The sequence below is a fragment of the Fringilla coelebs genome (genome assembly GCF_963513975.1).
Source record: "Fringilla coelebs genome assembly, chromosome: 3".
Classification (NCBI taxonomy): Eukaryota; Metazoa; Chordata; class Aves; order Passeriformes; family Fringillidae; genus Fringilla; species Fringilla coelebs.
The window spans coordinates 14,722,784-14,737,119 of NC_140030.1; the positions used below are offsets into that span (position 1 = coordinate 14,722,784).

The window sequence follows — 14,336 nt, forward strand, 5'->3', positions numbered from 1 at the left end:
ATATGTAATGTACATTTTTATGTGTAATAACAGGAATTGAAATGAAAAGGGTGTATTCAGTGAATTGAAACATGATAAAAATAAAGAAAATTTATTACATGTAAGGTGGGCAATACTATTGAAAAGAAAAAACTGGAATAAACTGGATCAATAATATGGTAAATTAAATTAAGAGACATTTATGAAATTTATTATTTCCATCACATATCTCAGACAAATTAAATTTACAAACTAATGGTCAATGCTTTTTTTCTTTCTGTAAAGTACAAGCACTGAAACATAACTCTCTGTAAACACCTGTTGCTTGGTTTTCAACCTGAGCACTTTCATTAGTTTTCAAAAGGTTCAGAAGAATTTATTAAAAACTAAAGTTGATGAGGAGATTGGTCTGGTATCCATGGGAACAAGTGGCTAACAACCATTGAAAGCTGCCTATTATCTCTCTGATCCTAGTCAGTAGGATGATAAAAGTCATTGTGACTCATAAAATCAGGACTAGTCATGACTCTGCAGAATCCTCTGTGTTATATCAGTCAGCACAAAAGCATCTGTCTAACATCACAGAGCCTTGAGTAGCTGCAATTAAAGCAACAACAAAAGGAAACAAAATTAGAACGGATGTGGCAAAAGCAGTAGAGTTTCCATGCATTTTATGCTGATTAAGAAATCATCAAAAATGCTTTTGCTGTCAAATGAAAACTTCCCATCTATTTGGCAGCACACAGAGCATCACAGCAGCAGCACTGCAATTTTTGCCTGGTTGCCACCTACAAGACCACACATGTTTTCGAATTTGCTCTTTTTTTTCCAAAAGTACACTTTTTAGGTTTTATCATTTTGCTGGGAGTGTCTTGACAAAGCAACTTGACAAAGCCATATGTTGAAGTATTTGTTCAATCCAAGTTGGACAGCAGACACAAAATCTTGTCATTTGGACTTCAGATTTTCAGATCACTTCTGTAAATTCCATCTGCCCAAACCTGATTTAGCAATAATTTTTACCTGAAAAAAACCTTTTGCCCTTATCACCTATTCTTAACTCTGCACTATACACTGGGAAATTACTTTACACTCTATGTAGCATAAGGTGAGGCTAGTGAGGAGTAAAAAGAGCTAAATTGTCCTCTTGTTTTGAAAAGCCCTTGGAGGACATTTTATAAGTTTATTTTTTAATTTTCCTTTAAGTTAAATTATCATCTTCCACATCTAGTTTCTCCAGCCCCTCTGAGTGTGACTCAGTCCTTTCTTGCAAGCTCTTGCCAACATCCTTTTCCATCTATTCCCTCTGACTGACACTCTTTGGTGACAGCCATTGCTTCACTAATGCAGCTCAGCTCTGAAACCACAGATAGAACACAGCGTGCTCTTATAGTTCCAGTGCAATAAAATACTGTTCAGTCTTTTCTCATTGCAGGGCTCTGCCACCCCTGCTCAGAACATTTTGTGTGGCAGATTGAGTAACACTGAGAACCCAAACATTTCACCATCCTCCTCTGGATGCCCAAGGCAGCAGCTGACAGAGGGGACAGCTTGTTTCATAAACAAGCTGCATTAAATATTCTTCCATACATTATAGAGAGCACAAAGGTCAGGGGACTTGGGTCAGCCATAAGGTGACCCAATATATCTATGTCATGGGATTGATTTCACAAGAGAATTAGAAATCAATGCCTGGAGTTTAGGGGCTAAAAGCCTTTCACCTTTCGGTCATTGGTTCATCCTGAGCTCAGCTCAGTTGTGACTGAAGGCTGTTCCCCTCTGAAGTTTGTTTAATCAGAAGGTGTTTGATTGCATCTGTGATTTGTCATATGCATTTGCTTGAATTTGCTCACATCACAATAATCAATTGTCCATAATTTAAAAAGCTCTTCCACAGCAGGGACCTTGTGCTCTGAAGAAGGACCTTGGACCAAAAGGTTATGAAACCTGACCTGTCTCCTCGCTGACAAAATGGTTCCTTTGGATCAACATTAAGCTTGTGTAGGGATAAAGAGAGGAGTTCAGAATGGAAGGACATCCACTTGATACTTCATAGTCAAATCTTTCATAAAGTAGCAGAAAATTTTCTTCCTGTTTTTCTTTTAATTGAATAACAGGCTTTTAATTAACAGTAATAGTTTGGTGGAAAGTTTGCAGCTTGCTTAAACAAAGAATGATTGTATTTTCAACTTTTCACCACAAGTACTCCTTCTTTTCTGTTCTACTCACAGAAAAAGGCACTCAAACACTGACAGTGCTCCATGATTTCCCCACCTACTCAGTACCACTCCATTTGAAGACTGAAGTCCTAAGTTTAAGAAACGAATAAAATCAATATGGTCAAGGCAGAGAGCTCCATTGTATGGAAACTCAGTACTGCTACAAAAGCCCAACAGATCATTACATATTTATAAGAAGCAGTTGCAGTATTTTATACTACAATGTTTTCATCTTACATACAGCTTACAATGCAAGCAAACTAATCTTTTCCTCTGTCATTCTGACCTTAGGGGCCCACAGGAAAAAAAAAAAGGATTTCTTGTTCCCTGATAGGAAAGTAGGCAGCTGTTTGGTCTTTTGGGAAATGGTGGGTGAATAGTTGCTTTGTTTATCGTAAGAGACACCCCTGCATAGCGAGAACAAGAAAAAAAAAAAAACACCAAGAGAAAAAAATACCTTTGGGGTGATACATGTTTGCTGCTTTAATTAGGAAATAATAAATATCTCACTATCACAGATCACTTCCTCCTTCTAAGCATTCCTTTAGACTGTATAAAACGCAAGAAACAGCTTCCTAAAGGCAAAAACCTGCATCTGTTTTGCAAAGCAGTTAAACCTGTGATCTAACACGATTAACAGAACCAGATGAGCAACATGCCTAGAGATATTTTCCTTATCAAAAATATAGCCTTTCCAGAAACTGCTGAGGATTTCTTCCTATGGAATATATCAATTGTAAAAACTAAAAAACAAAACAAAACAACCTCCCACAGAAATGACTTTCAAATCACAAGCACAGCTGCCTGGATGGTGGGACAATTTGGTAGCATTATCAATAAAATGGCAGATGCCCCAGAGGAATATCAACAGCCCCAAATGGGAACAAGATCTAAAGTAAAATCTGGCCCTGAAACTACTGACACATTTCCTGCTTTCTTCTGGTCTTTTTGTACAATCCACAGGCAGCTTCACAAACACATGCAGCAGACCATAAGAAACCAGGAAACTATTGGGTAACTCATTGGTGTCTTCTCTCAATAGATAAACTCTTTTGAAAAAAGTTAACAGTACTGAGGAACAGCTGCCTTACAAAAATACAGTTTATTAAGAGGAAAAACATGAAATTAGGTTAAAAAAAAAAAAAACAGTGAGGCTGAAGGGTTACAAATCCTTTGTCTGTATCACCAACAAGCCTTACTAAAAGTGTGGGATATATACTCTGACTCATGACAGCTAATTTCAATTCAAGATGAATCCAATCCAATTTCCCTCTAAACTTACAAAGGCTTGAAGGGACCACTTTCCATGCTGTTTCAAAAGGCCAACGTTTGACAGAACTCAGAATACCAAAAGCAAGGCTTCTATGCTCTTGAAAAGCAAGACACTAAATTGTTTCCCTTCTTCATATGGGAAGTTTTCACTTTAAATGTACTGCCAGACAGGGATCACTGTGCTACATTAAGAGATTATTTGGAGCAATGATGGGTCTAGTTTTTATCCACTATGTGTTCAAAACCATGAAACTACTCATGTCAGCTTCTAATTTTACTTCCACTGATTTGACTTGCACTGGGATATGAAAATCTGAATCAAACAATCATTTCTATCCACAGTATGACCTATTGTACAAACGGTATACTATCCTCATGTTAGTATAATATTATTTTTTAAATAATTTATGTATTATGATACATATTTTTTTCATTAGATTAGGGACCAGGAACATTATTTTATCTCCATGTTCCAGATGAAGACCTCAGATCTTAAAGCATGTAAGCTCTTTTGTATTTGAGCTTGTTGTAGAACGCATTAAAGTCATACTACAGAGTTACTAGAATTCTCTGCAAACTAATATGGTTAACTGGGGTTAAAGTGTATAACAACAGTCAAAAATAAGCATTTAAATGGTTTCAGGAAACTAAAATGTATTAAAAAAGCAAACTGAGGATGCAAGTAGCATAAAACCCTCCCAATTATGTTCCTGTTGCCTTTTTCTGTTCTCTTTTAGCACACAATTAACAAATACACTACTTCCTCTCTGCTAACAGCCTAAGGAGCTTAAGCTGTTAATAGTGCTAGCACTGAATGACTTGAGTGGTACAACATTCCTGTCTTTATCTTTAAAATGACAACACGTGGGTGATTTACAACCCTCCTAATTCTTTTACAATCACTGGTAAAATGCACTGTGACCAATCCAACTCTACAAGATGGCATAGGAAAAGAAATTACTGTACATAGGATCACATTATGCACCTTCACACTCCACTGTCAACCCAAATGCCTTGAAGAGGTGCTCAAACTGAGATAACAATTGAGTTCATGTCATGTCCCTTAGTGTTTGTTAAAGAAACCTCTTAAAATTTTGGGAAATTTTTCCCTTTTGCTTTTCAAAGCTCAGACTGGTGCACAAATATATGATGCATCATTTTTTTTGTGAAGTCTGAAAACAATATACACCCACCTGAGAGTGTCTGATTGCAAAATGAGTTCCCCCTCCAATTACGCACCACCTTTCCCAATATAAAAAATATTCCACTTTAATAACATTAATATTCATTTCAGTAATACACATGATTGCAGATTTTCCCTATTTGGCTTGATTTGGATGAAGTTAATGGCAATCAGAAAGACTATAATAAAAATAGATAGAAGGATCTATTTTTATGTCAGAAGTTAAACTTTTAAGTAGATTAAACACATTAAATTGAAGCATCCTACTAAGAGTATTTTTCAAACACACAGTTGAAACTGATTGCACATATGGGAAAAATTTCAACTTACAATCACTCATATTTATTTATATTATGATGATAGCAAGAAGTCATTGGTTAGGAACAGAACCCAGGCTATTGTTCAAACACAGCAGAGAATATTATCCCTATCTCCAAGGGGTAAATTGAAATGGTCATTATTTTTTGTGGTCTAAACTATCATTAAACTGTTTATATGTATATAAGAGCCTGAAATTTCCACTTGACAGGCCTACAGTATGTACACATCCATATCTGGAAAGCTACAATAGACACAGGCAGCAGTTCAACCAGTCCAGTTACCAGATGTGCAGTTCCAGCAACTAGGACATGCACCAGACAAATAATGACTTTAGCCTTGCACTGATGGACAGAAGGTGATGAAGCATCTCTAATGAAGTGGCTTGCTCTGTATCTTTCCAAAGCAAACACAGCCAGCTCTGACTTGTTATCTTCTTGTGCATGGCCTGTGAGCATTACTGTAGATGTGGAACAGAAATAAGATCTGCTGAACCCAAAAACACAATTATCTATTAATTGAAGCCACAGCAGAATCCAGTTACTGCAGTCAGACACTTACCCAGCAGGGCATTGCGCCCGTTGTCATCTGGCAGGAATCTTTTATCCACAGCACACACTAACAGGTGATCAGGTAAATTTGGTGACTTTGCACCCACAAGTAAAAATCCAGATGGCACCTCAATATGTTCATTAGAAATTGAAACCAGTCTCAAATCTTTACCAGCCTGGCAGAAACCTAGAAAAAAAAATCAATTCAACTTATTTTAAGTTGACAAGATGTTTTTGTTTCCTGCTCACAGTTGTCTTTGTTAAAGGACTTCCTATATTTTTAATGAAAGCCAAAGTCTTACCCTCTAACTTAGGTCAGACATTCAAAAAGGGAGAAAATAGTTCTCAAAATCTGGTTCATTTCACCAGCCTCTCCTGAGTTTTCAAATACTTTTTACACTTAATACACTTTAAACAGGAAAGAGTGGTGATAAAGCAATAAGAATTATCACACTTATTTTAGCAAATGCTATGCCTGAAAACTCGACAATTTAAAGGCTATGTTGCCTAAGAGAACAGAAGTTCTGTCCTTGTGCCAGGTATTCCTACACAAATGCTCATCTGACACGGAACAAAGACCCTGTCAAATGGAAGAGCAACTGAGAGCCATCCAGCTTTACCTGGCAGGTAATGAACACTGACATTTTTAGGATTTTTATATCATACAGATTATCTCATTCTGACAAATTATAGGAGAAATGGCCCAAATTCTACCCTTTCCAGTAGGCCAAACGCTTCTGACAGCACAGTTTGTACTCTTACCATCAGTAGTGCAACATCCTTCTGGGGGAGGCTTCACCTGGTAAGAAACAGGAGGACTACTTGATTCTGAGCCTTCTTCTTCCTCCTCTTCTTCTTCTTCTTCCTCATTATCTGCTCTGCTGCCTGCTGCAAATTATCATAGCATAAATGACTTGGACACCAGAAAATGCTGGCAACAAACCAGTGAGTGAACAGGGTGACCCAGTTACAGAAAGTATTGCAGCAAACTGGATTCTCTTCTCTTGACAATGACTTTACTGTTGCCAGCTTTTGATAGTTGTTATTCCTTAAAGCTCCAACTTCTAGTTATGCTTATGATAGAATGTCTTTCACCAAGAAAATAAAGATGTTAGTTCCTGCGCAAAAGAAGTTCAAAAACATGACTCAGCTGCACCTGAGAAAGTAAAACACCTTAAAGTACAAATAAAAAGAAGCTTTAACTTATTAATTTTTAAATCACATTATTTTAAGATAAGTGCACAATTTTTAGGGGACTAGCTTCTAAGCTTCTAATGCTTGATCTCTTGCTGATCGAAACAGTGTAACTGTATCCTTTGTTTATAACATTAACGGCCAATAAAACCCAAAGTCATTATTTCTTGGCACTTTAGAATGTCCTGGCTGCAGTCCAAGTACAGAATTTATTAATTAGGCATTGACCATGTCCTTGGTTTTGTACAGGACAGTGAAAAAACAGTTCCTGCTAGAAACTAGTTTCACCACAGACGATGCCACCCCAAGAACACCTAATTCTCAGCCGGTCTGTCTCCTACCAGAATCCAGAGCTCTAAGTAAGGCACCAACACTCCCTGTACAGTGTCAAAAAAAGGCAGATGTTCAGGAAGATGATTCACACCAGCCTGTGCTTGGACTGTGCTAGTCCAGGAGGCATTATGGAGGCAGTACTGAATGCTGGAGAGAAATACACGATGTAAGCTTCAATATTTAGAATGGGTTAGGTGTTTTTAGAGGGCTTTATTGCTGTGTGTTTCACCCCTTCAACTAGAAACTGCCTCTTTCCTTATCTCCACCTAAAGGACAATGGCTTTTTCATGCAAGATACAACAGCTCCAGCAAAACTGACCATACTGACCAACGGCTCCATCCCCTCTTATGGCTCAGAACCACTCTCGGCAAACAGGATAAATGTTGCAAGCAGAGGAGAGCAATTAACAGGAAAATGGGGAAAACACTTCCACAGACAGGACTGAGGAACATTTTACATACAAGAGAGACGGTGCAAAAGTACTAAGTGAACCCAGTGGGTTTTGTGTCTTGGGCTTGTAGGCTTCTAGAGGTCTGTAGAGACATGCCTGCAGCAAACACAACAAGAGCTTCCACTGGCAAAATTAGGTCATGTAGGGCTGCAGGTACTTGAGGACCAGCAAGAAGCTGAATAGCTGCTTGTACTTGGGCAAATAAAAGAGCAGTTAGGCACTGAAATTACACTGTTGATCCAGGTTTTAGTCTTGAAACAGAAAAATAGTGAAGCAGTGCAGTCATCCTCCAAAGCCCAGTATCAACTGGACATACGCTCTTTGCTTCAATTGACTTCTGATCAGGTACTCAGAATCCCATAGGACATCATCAAGGATTTCTATTTTCTTTCCTACGACCTTCCTCAGAATATCCTTTTATTTTATTGATAAATTATTGTACAATCATCTAGACAACTACTATGGGATAAATGAGAGCTGGGGAGGAGAAAGTAAATCTGGAATCTGAAGATTTATCTCTCCAGGTCATTAAGATGTACAGTCCAATCTAGAAGAGGATTTGAAGGGTATGTTTATTTTTGAACATAAAGCTCCAGTCCTGGTGCACACAACTAATAACAGAACACTAAACACAAATATTTTAAGGGCATGGTCTAAAGACAAAAACGCTGCAACTGAATGAAGGGAGAAGTGAAACTCCTCATCTATGCTATTTAAATAAAGGGTAAGTTATGTGTTATGACACAACCTTGACTAATATCCAAATGCAGCACAAAAGGGCTGAATCCCTCTCTCCACTCCTTCCCCTTGCTCCTAGACAAGAATGAACCTTCCTTCCTTCCTTTCCTTTTCCTTCCTTTCCTTTTCCTTCCTTTCCTTTTCCTTCCTTTCCTTTTCCTTCCTTCCGCTTTGTGCCAGCTCTGACATTTAATGGAGCCTTAGCTGAGCCATCCCTACTTGCTAAGCAGCAAAAAATCCAACTAAGGAAAAAAAGGTGACCAATTTCCTCTTTTGTTTCTGCTGAGTTTATGTATCAAATTAGCAGAATGGAATATCCAAAAGATGGCAAAATTCATGAAAAGGGAGAAAATGGGAATGTATGGATAGATGAAGAGAACAGAACAGGAGATGTTTTATTGCCTTTTTGGACAGAGGTAAACTGTGAGGTTTGTTCAACTATAGTACGTGATTTAAGAAAGAAATGGAAAATGGAAGTGGAGACTAAGAAATAAGAGACCTACAGCATTTTCAGTTCAAAAGTGGAAAGAGTAAAAGAGAAAGCACTCAAGCATGAGCTGCTGCCACCTGTAAAGGGTTTCATTAGCATTGCACAAGCCCCCTAGGATGTCTCTGTGATTCAGGTGCCTCCTGGCCCTCAGAACATAGGGATTCATGTAGCTAGAAGTGGAAGATTCAATTTCTGACAAGGCTGCAGTATGTAAGAGCAGCTTGAAGACCTCTTCCACCTTAGGAACAACCTAGGAGGCACTCTATTATAGGTCTCTGCAGAGTTCCCCTCGTCTGAAACTTTCATGAAAGGAATGCTCTCTGCCAGGCTGTTATGAGACTTTTAATTACACTTCAATTCTGTTTCCATTAACTACAACGAACACAGAATCGGCCCCTCAAGGTTTGCAAAGTTCTTTGAAAGTCTTGAAAGAAAGAAAGAAACTACAGAAGTGAGAAATTGCACTTTTGTTCCTGAACAATGCATCTGCTCCTGTGCTATCTTTCACAACTGATGTCATAATCAATTTTGTGACATCACAGCTACCATGGAAGTTTATTAAATTCTTATGGAAGGGTTTGATAGAAGGATCCCTTTGTGCAGGGAATAAACAGCAAATATATTTAAACAATTAATGTATATTCATTATTTTGTCCTATGTTAGCAAAAAAAAAGAAGAAAAGAGGAAATTACTAATGATATGTAAGCAGATTTTTTTTTCAAGAAATATTCACAGCTGTCACTGTGAGGCAATAGCAAAGACTTTAACCTGTGCAAAATACTTTTATCTGTTACTATTCCTTGGCCTGATTTTGTGTGTGTGTTACTGTGGACCTTTATGCAGCTCTCACTGTAGCAACAGCAGGTATGACATGGAAAGTAGATGTGGACAAAAGACATAAAACTCCATCCCCTTGACAGAAATTACTAAATAATCAAATTATTAAACATAACCTTACACCACCATGCCAAAGTTATGCACACACCAGTAAACTCACTGTAAACCATGAGACCACTACAAGTTACACCAAACTGCATCATGAGTTTGTTTACCAGATCCATACAGTTCATTTAAACCACATTACTGAGGAAGGCTTCTGTAAACACACACACAAATTCAGTGAGAAATCCTATTTGTTAAATATCAACTTGTGCTGAGTTTGTGAGAGTACACATCCTAAATTTTAGCTTTGCGACCACATAATAACTACAAATATTATGCCTGAAGTAATTATAAACCCTCTCAAAAGCTAAAAAATATTTATTTTATTTATGCACATTGAAAATCAGTCTTAGCATACATGTTTTACAAATCTATTATGAGTTTTCTACCATTTACTGTGTGACTTTGAGCAGTGTATACTAAATTATAGGATAGCAAATTTATGTTCCAAATCTCCAAAGACTTTTCACAAATGTAACGGAACAATTCCTAGAACTTAAATTTATATGTGTAGATGAATCTGAGCAAGTGGCTTAATTTTGTCAAAATAAAAGACAGCGCATTTTCTATTTTAATCCAATTCTAATACATAGATATTTGCAGATCATTAAAAAAAAACAAATAAAATCTTATGTTTATCCGTATTATAATTTTAAATGTGCATGCTGAGCCACGGCTGCGCAAATAGCAGAATTGCCTTTGACAGAAATAGAAATTCCATTTTTTCCTACCTTCCAGTGATGACAGTTGCTGTTCAGCTTCCAAATACAACTGAGAAAAGACTGGTCTGGGAACTAAGTTGTTGGAGCGGAGAGAGGCCTCGATAGAATTATGCAACACTTCTTCAAACCGCGTTGTCTTGAGCTGACCAGCGTAAGAATTTCCCATCTTCTCCAAAAACAAACAAACAAACAAACAAACAAAAAAAAAAAAAAAAAAAAAAAAGGGGAAAAGAGACAGGAAGAGGGAAGAAAAAAAAAAAAAAGAAAAGAAAGATAGATATTACAATTTAGGCCCTCACTCAGAACTCAACCACTGCATGCTGATGCCAGGCTCAACATTTCTCATGAAAGAGAAATGCTTCATTGTCCACAAAGAAAGGCAAAGAACACTGCAGCAGTCACTGAGCAGATCCTGCTGGTAAATTACAGGAAGTTATCTAAAAGTAACAGCTTTCTCTAATTCAGCAGAAAGGCAGCAAGTTTTGGCACCTTCTTGAAAAAGTGACTAGAAATCTGATTCAAGTAATTCCTTGATTTATATAGCAATTGAGGAGATGTACTTTCAGTAGTCATCAATCCATTGTTAAAAAGCCCTTCTATTTTAAGCGATTTGAGCAGAAAAAATGATCTGGGCAATAGCACAGTTTTGTGTACTTATCTTTATCAGCCATGTGTACCATCATGGCTGAACCTGGCTAAAGCAGTTGAACATATCTTTCAGAGGTGCTGTCTCATAAATAGTGTAGCAGTGCTGTAACCCAGAAATGGTGAAATATAACTTTTACTTTTCACAGTATTTTTCCTTGTAAAAAACAGCTTTTTTCTTTTCTTTTTTTTTTCTTTTTTTTTTTTTTGAATGAAATAGTATCCATCTACATGCATTGATATTGCATTCACTTATTTATTAGGACTTTACTTTTAGTGAAACCATGTAATTTATTCAATCTGTCACTGAGCAGGCAGTCTATTCCAGCTGAATATTCCATGGACTTAACTGACACCTACTTTCCACAGGGAACACAATGAACTGGTGTAACCAAAAGCCATGTCAGCTTTCTTTCCCTATTACAAAGTAGCTCTTGCCCTGGGCCCCATGTCCTTTCCCTCCTCAAGTAACTGTGAATAGAAAGCATGAAACGCTTCCTGTTTGTGGCAGTAATTCCTAAACCCTGAACAGCCCCTCCTCAGCCCTGGCTGCTGCTTGGGAAATTCCCCTGTTGGGAAGCATCCCGCAGGAGCCAGTCAAGCAAAAGGAAAACCACTGTGAAAGCACATACTGGCTTGTCATGGGAAAAGGGGTTTGAAGGGAACAACATACAAACTTGTTGATTTAGATATAGTTTTATGACTTTGTAAAGCATATTTTACATATATAATCATATTTTAGTGTCCTTGTTTATATCATGTTAATACTGCATAGAGAGTATAGCTAGCACTACATGATATAACATTGCTATAAAAGATATACACAATATTAACAGAACCATAATGAGAACAATAAAACAATGGAGGCAGTATTGAAGAAAATTATTTAGACTAAAAGAAGGCACTATCAACAAAATATTCATGTATATACACAAAATCAGAGGAGTTGCACTAAATAATACTGGTGTATCCATTTGGTAAGGGGTAAACAGGAAGCTGCAAAGCCTATTAGAGATATTCACTGCTAATATGGAAATCAGGTTACATTTTCTCCTCCAACACAGAAAGCTGATCACAGTCCCCATCCCACACTGATAGGAACCCTCTGGCTCCTTTTGAGTACTGCTTCCCCCTACACCAAAGGCAGCTAAAGACAATGAGAAAAGCCTGACATCAGTAATGTCCTTAACAAGCTTTATTAAAGGTATATGCAGGAAACCCCAGGTCAGCTCTGAAATGAATTATATTCAATGCTGAATGCTTGCTCAGGAGTTATAGAGCCCACAAGTGGTCAGAAGAGAAACCCTGCATTTAACGCTGAGGATGGCAGAAACCATCATCTTATCAATGTGATGTTACAGATAAGGAATCAGTTAAGATTATATTATTTGTGAAAGAGGCAGGTTTTGGAATTCTTTGGAACACAAGCCTGTTTGTTTGTCTATTAGGCAGCTAATTTAATTTTGTGAATGGGTTTCTATAATAAACAAAAATATGCTTTCTGGATTTGTAAGATCTCATGTGTTTGTGTGATCTTAAAATCAGTGTAAACACAATCATGAACCCAGCAACCTAGTTTGGGAGATGTGATAAATATTTTTTAGCCATTTTTCATCATCAAACAGACACCACTGGAACCAGAAAATAGCCATTACAGGAGCTTTTTTGCCAGCACCAGTCTCTGCTGTTCAGAGCCCCACTGACTCTCAACTGCAGGAGAAATTACTTCTCCAAAGCAAGCAAGAGAGAAACCATTTCCCACTAATGACATGACAGTTGTCATCCCCTCTTTTCTTTAGAGCTCCTCAGACTGTGGTATCTGAATTGCCAATTGCTGACTCCATGGCATCAGGAAGCAAAAACTGAGTCCTGTGTCCCTGCTTCAATGACCTCAGCACTCCCAGCCCTGATTTATGTTTCTCTTGGATACAACTGGGTGCCACAGGCTAAACTTGCAAACGCTTGTGGAAGTCCAAGCCATGCACATAGATGGTGACCAGATCTACTAAAAAATACCCATACACTGACACAGAAGGATGGCCCTCGACCCCATCTACTGATAAATCAAAGGGCATCTCCCTGTCACATGGTCAGTTTCCATGGAGAGCATGCAGAGGAAAATACTTGCCAATGTAAGGAGGGGGGGAAAAGGCAAAGAGCTGGACCGGGAAGAGCCTCATAAAAGCATGATAAAAAGACAAAAAAACACTCTGAGCCACTAGGGACCCTAAGAAAAAAATGCAGATACAAATGAAGCAGGTCAGGACAATGCCTTAGGAACCCATGGATAATGCTGGCAAAGAGAGATGCTAAGCCCAGGCATCTGAAAATGTGAGCAAAAGTTTGTTAGTCACTTAAAGAAGCATCTCAAATTCCAAATAAAGAACTATCAGCATTTCAGTGGTAAACAGGGACTATGTAATTGAGAAGAACAGGGACCTTCTTAAGGGTGAATACCTGTCACGTTTAGAGTCAACTTCAAGTTCAACTGCAGTTGAACTAGTCAAGGTTTAAGAAAACCTGCTATGCCCTCCCACGCTGTGTTTTCAGTAAGGAGTTCCCTCAGCCATGAGGGCAATCCCTTCCAGGAGAGCCATGACCATGACTGGTCACAGCAAGAGGGGTGATAGCCAGCAGCAGGAGGACATTCAGTGCCAGCACCCAGATCACACAGGGAGATCTTGTGCACAGTGGAACAGACAGCAGCACTTTGCTGACTTTTTGCCATGAGGAGCACTAGGGTTTTGTGAAGACTGAAGATCTAGCACAAAAATTCTGGACAAAATTAATCCTACACCTAGGACAGAGTGAGTATCCTAAGGAATGCTGTGGACTTTAGAGCATGGCAAGTAATCCAGGGCTTTTAACAACTCCCATTGAAACAGACTGATAAATAAAGCCTGCCCTCAGCAGAAACTGAGAAAACTAAAGAGCATATGTGGGCTGTGCTATGTTGACTTAAAAAAAAAAAAAAAAAAAAAGGTAATTAAGCAGAAAATTAGGAAGACCTGGCTGATTACTAATTCAGCCTTAGATACAAGTTACAAATTGTTACAGGTAGGAATGTTTCATATTAAGGTGCAAGTTTTTTGCATTATGCAATATACTTTACACTGCTACTTTACTACATTAATCCTTTCATTATTGCTTTATAGTAGTGAATGTTTTCCAAGTTTGAGCAGCCAGCTTTCATTCTTTTGAAATAGTTTAACAGAGTAATTTCTATTGTATCATTTCTAAGATGAGAAGAGCAAGATGTTCTGATGCTCTCCAACAGAATTTGCTATCACTATGACA

At 38.0% G+C, this 14,336-nt stretch overlaps 1 protein-coding gene across 1 annotated transcript in view; it reads right to left on the reverse strand.

The window, feature by feature from the left end:
• The window catches only part of GREB1 (growth regulating estrogen receptor binding 1), a 54,530-nt gene extending 43,764 nt beyond the window's left edge, over nucleotides 1-10,766 (reverse strand). Inside the window, exons 1-3 of the mRNA XM_084203368.1 lie at nucleotides 10,404-10,766; nucleotides 6,285-6,410; nucleotides 5,533-5,709 (exon numbers count right to left, since the gene is read on the reverse strand). Of these exons, the coding sequence (XP_084059494.1) occupies nucleotides 5,533-5,709; nucleotides 6,285-6,410; nucleotides 10,404-10,560 (460 nt within the window). The 5' untranslated portion in view covers nucleotides 10,561-10,766. The remainder of the gene's footprint in view (nucleotides 1-5,532; nucleotides 5,710-6,284; nucleotides 6,411-10,403) is intronic.
• Nucleotides 10,767-14,336: the final 3,570 nt, after the last annotated feature.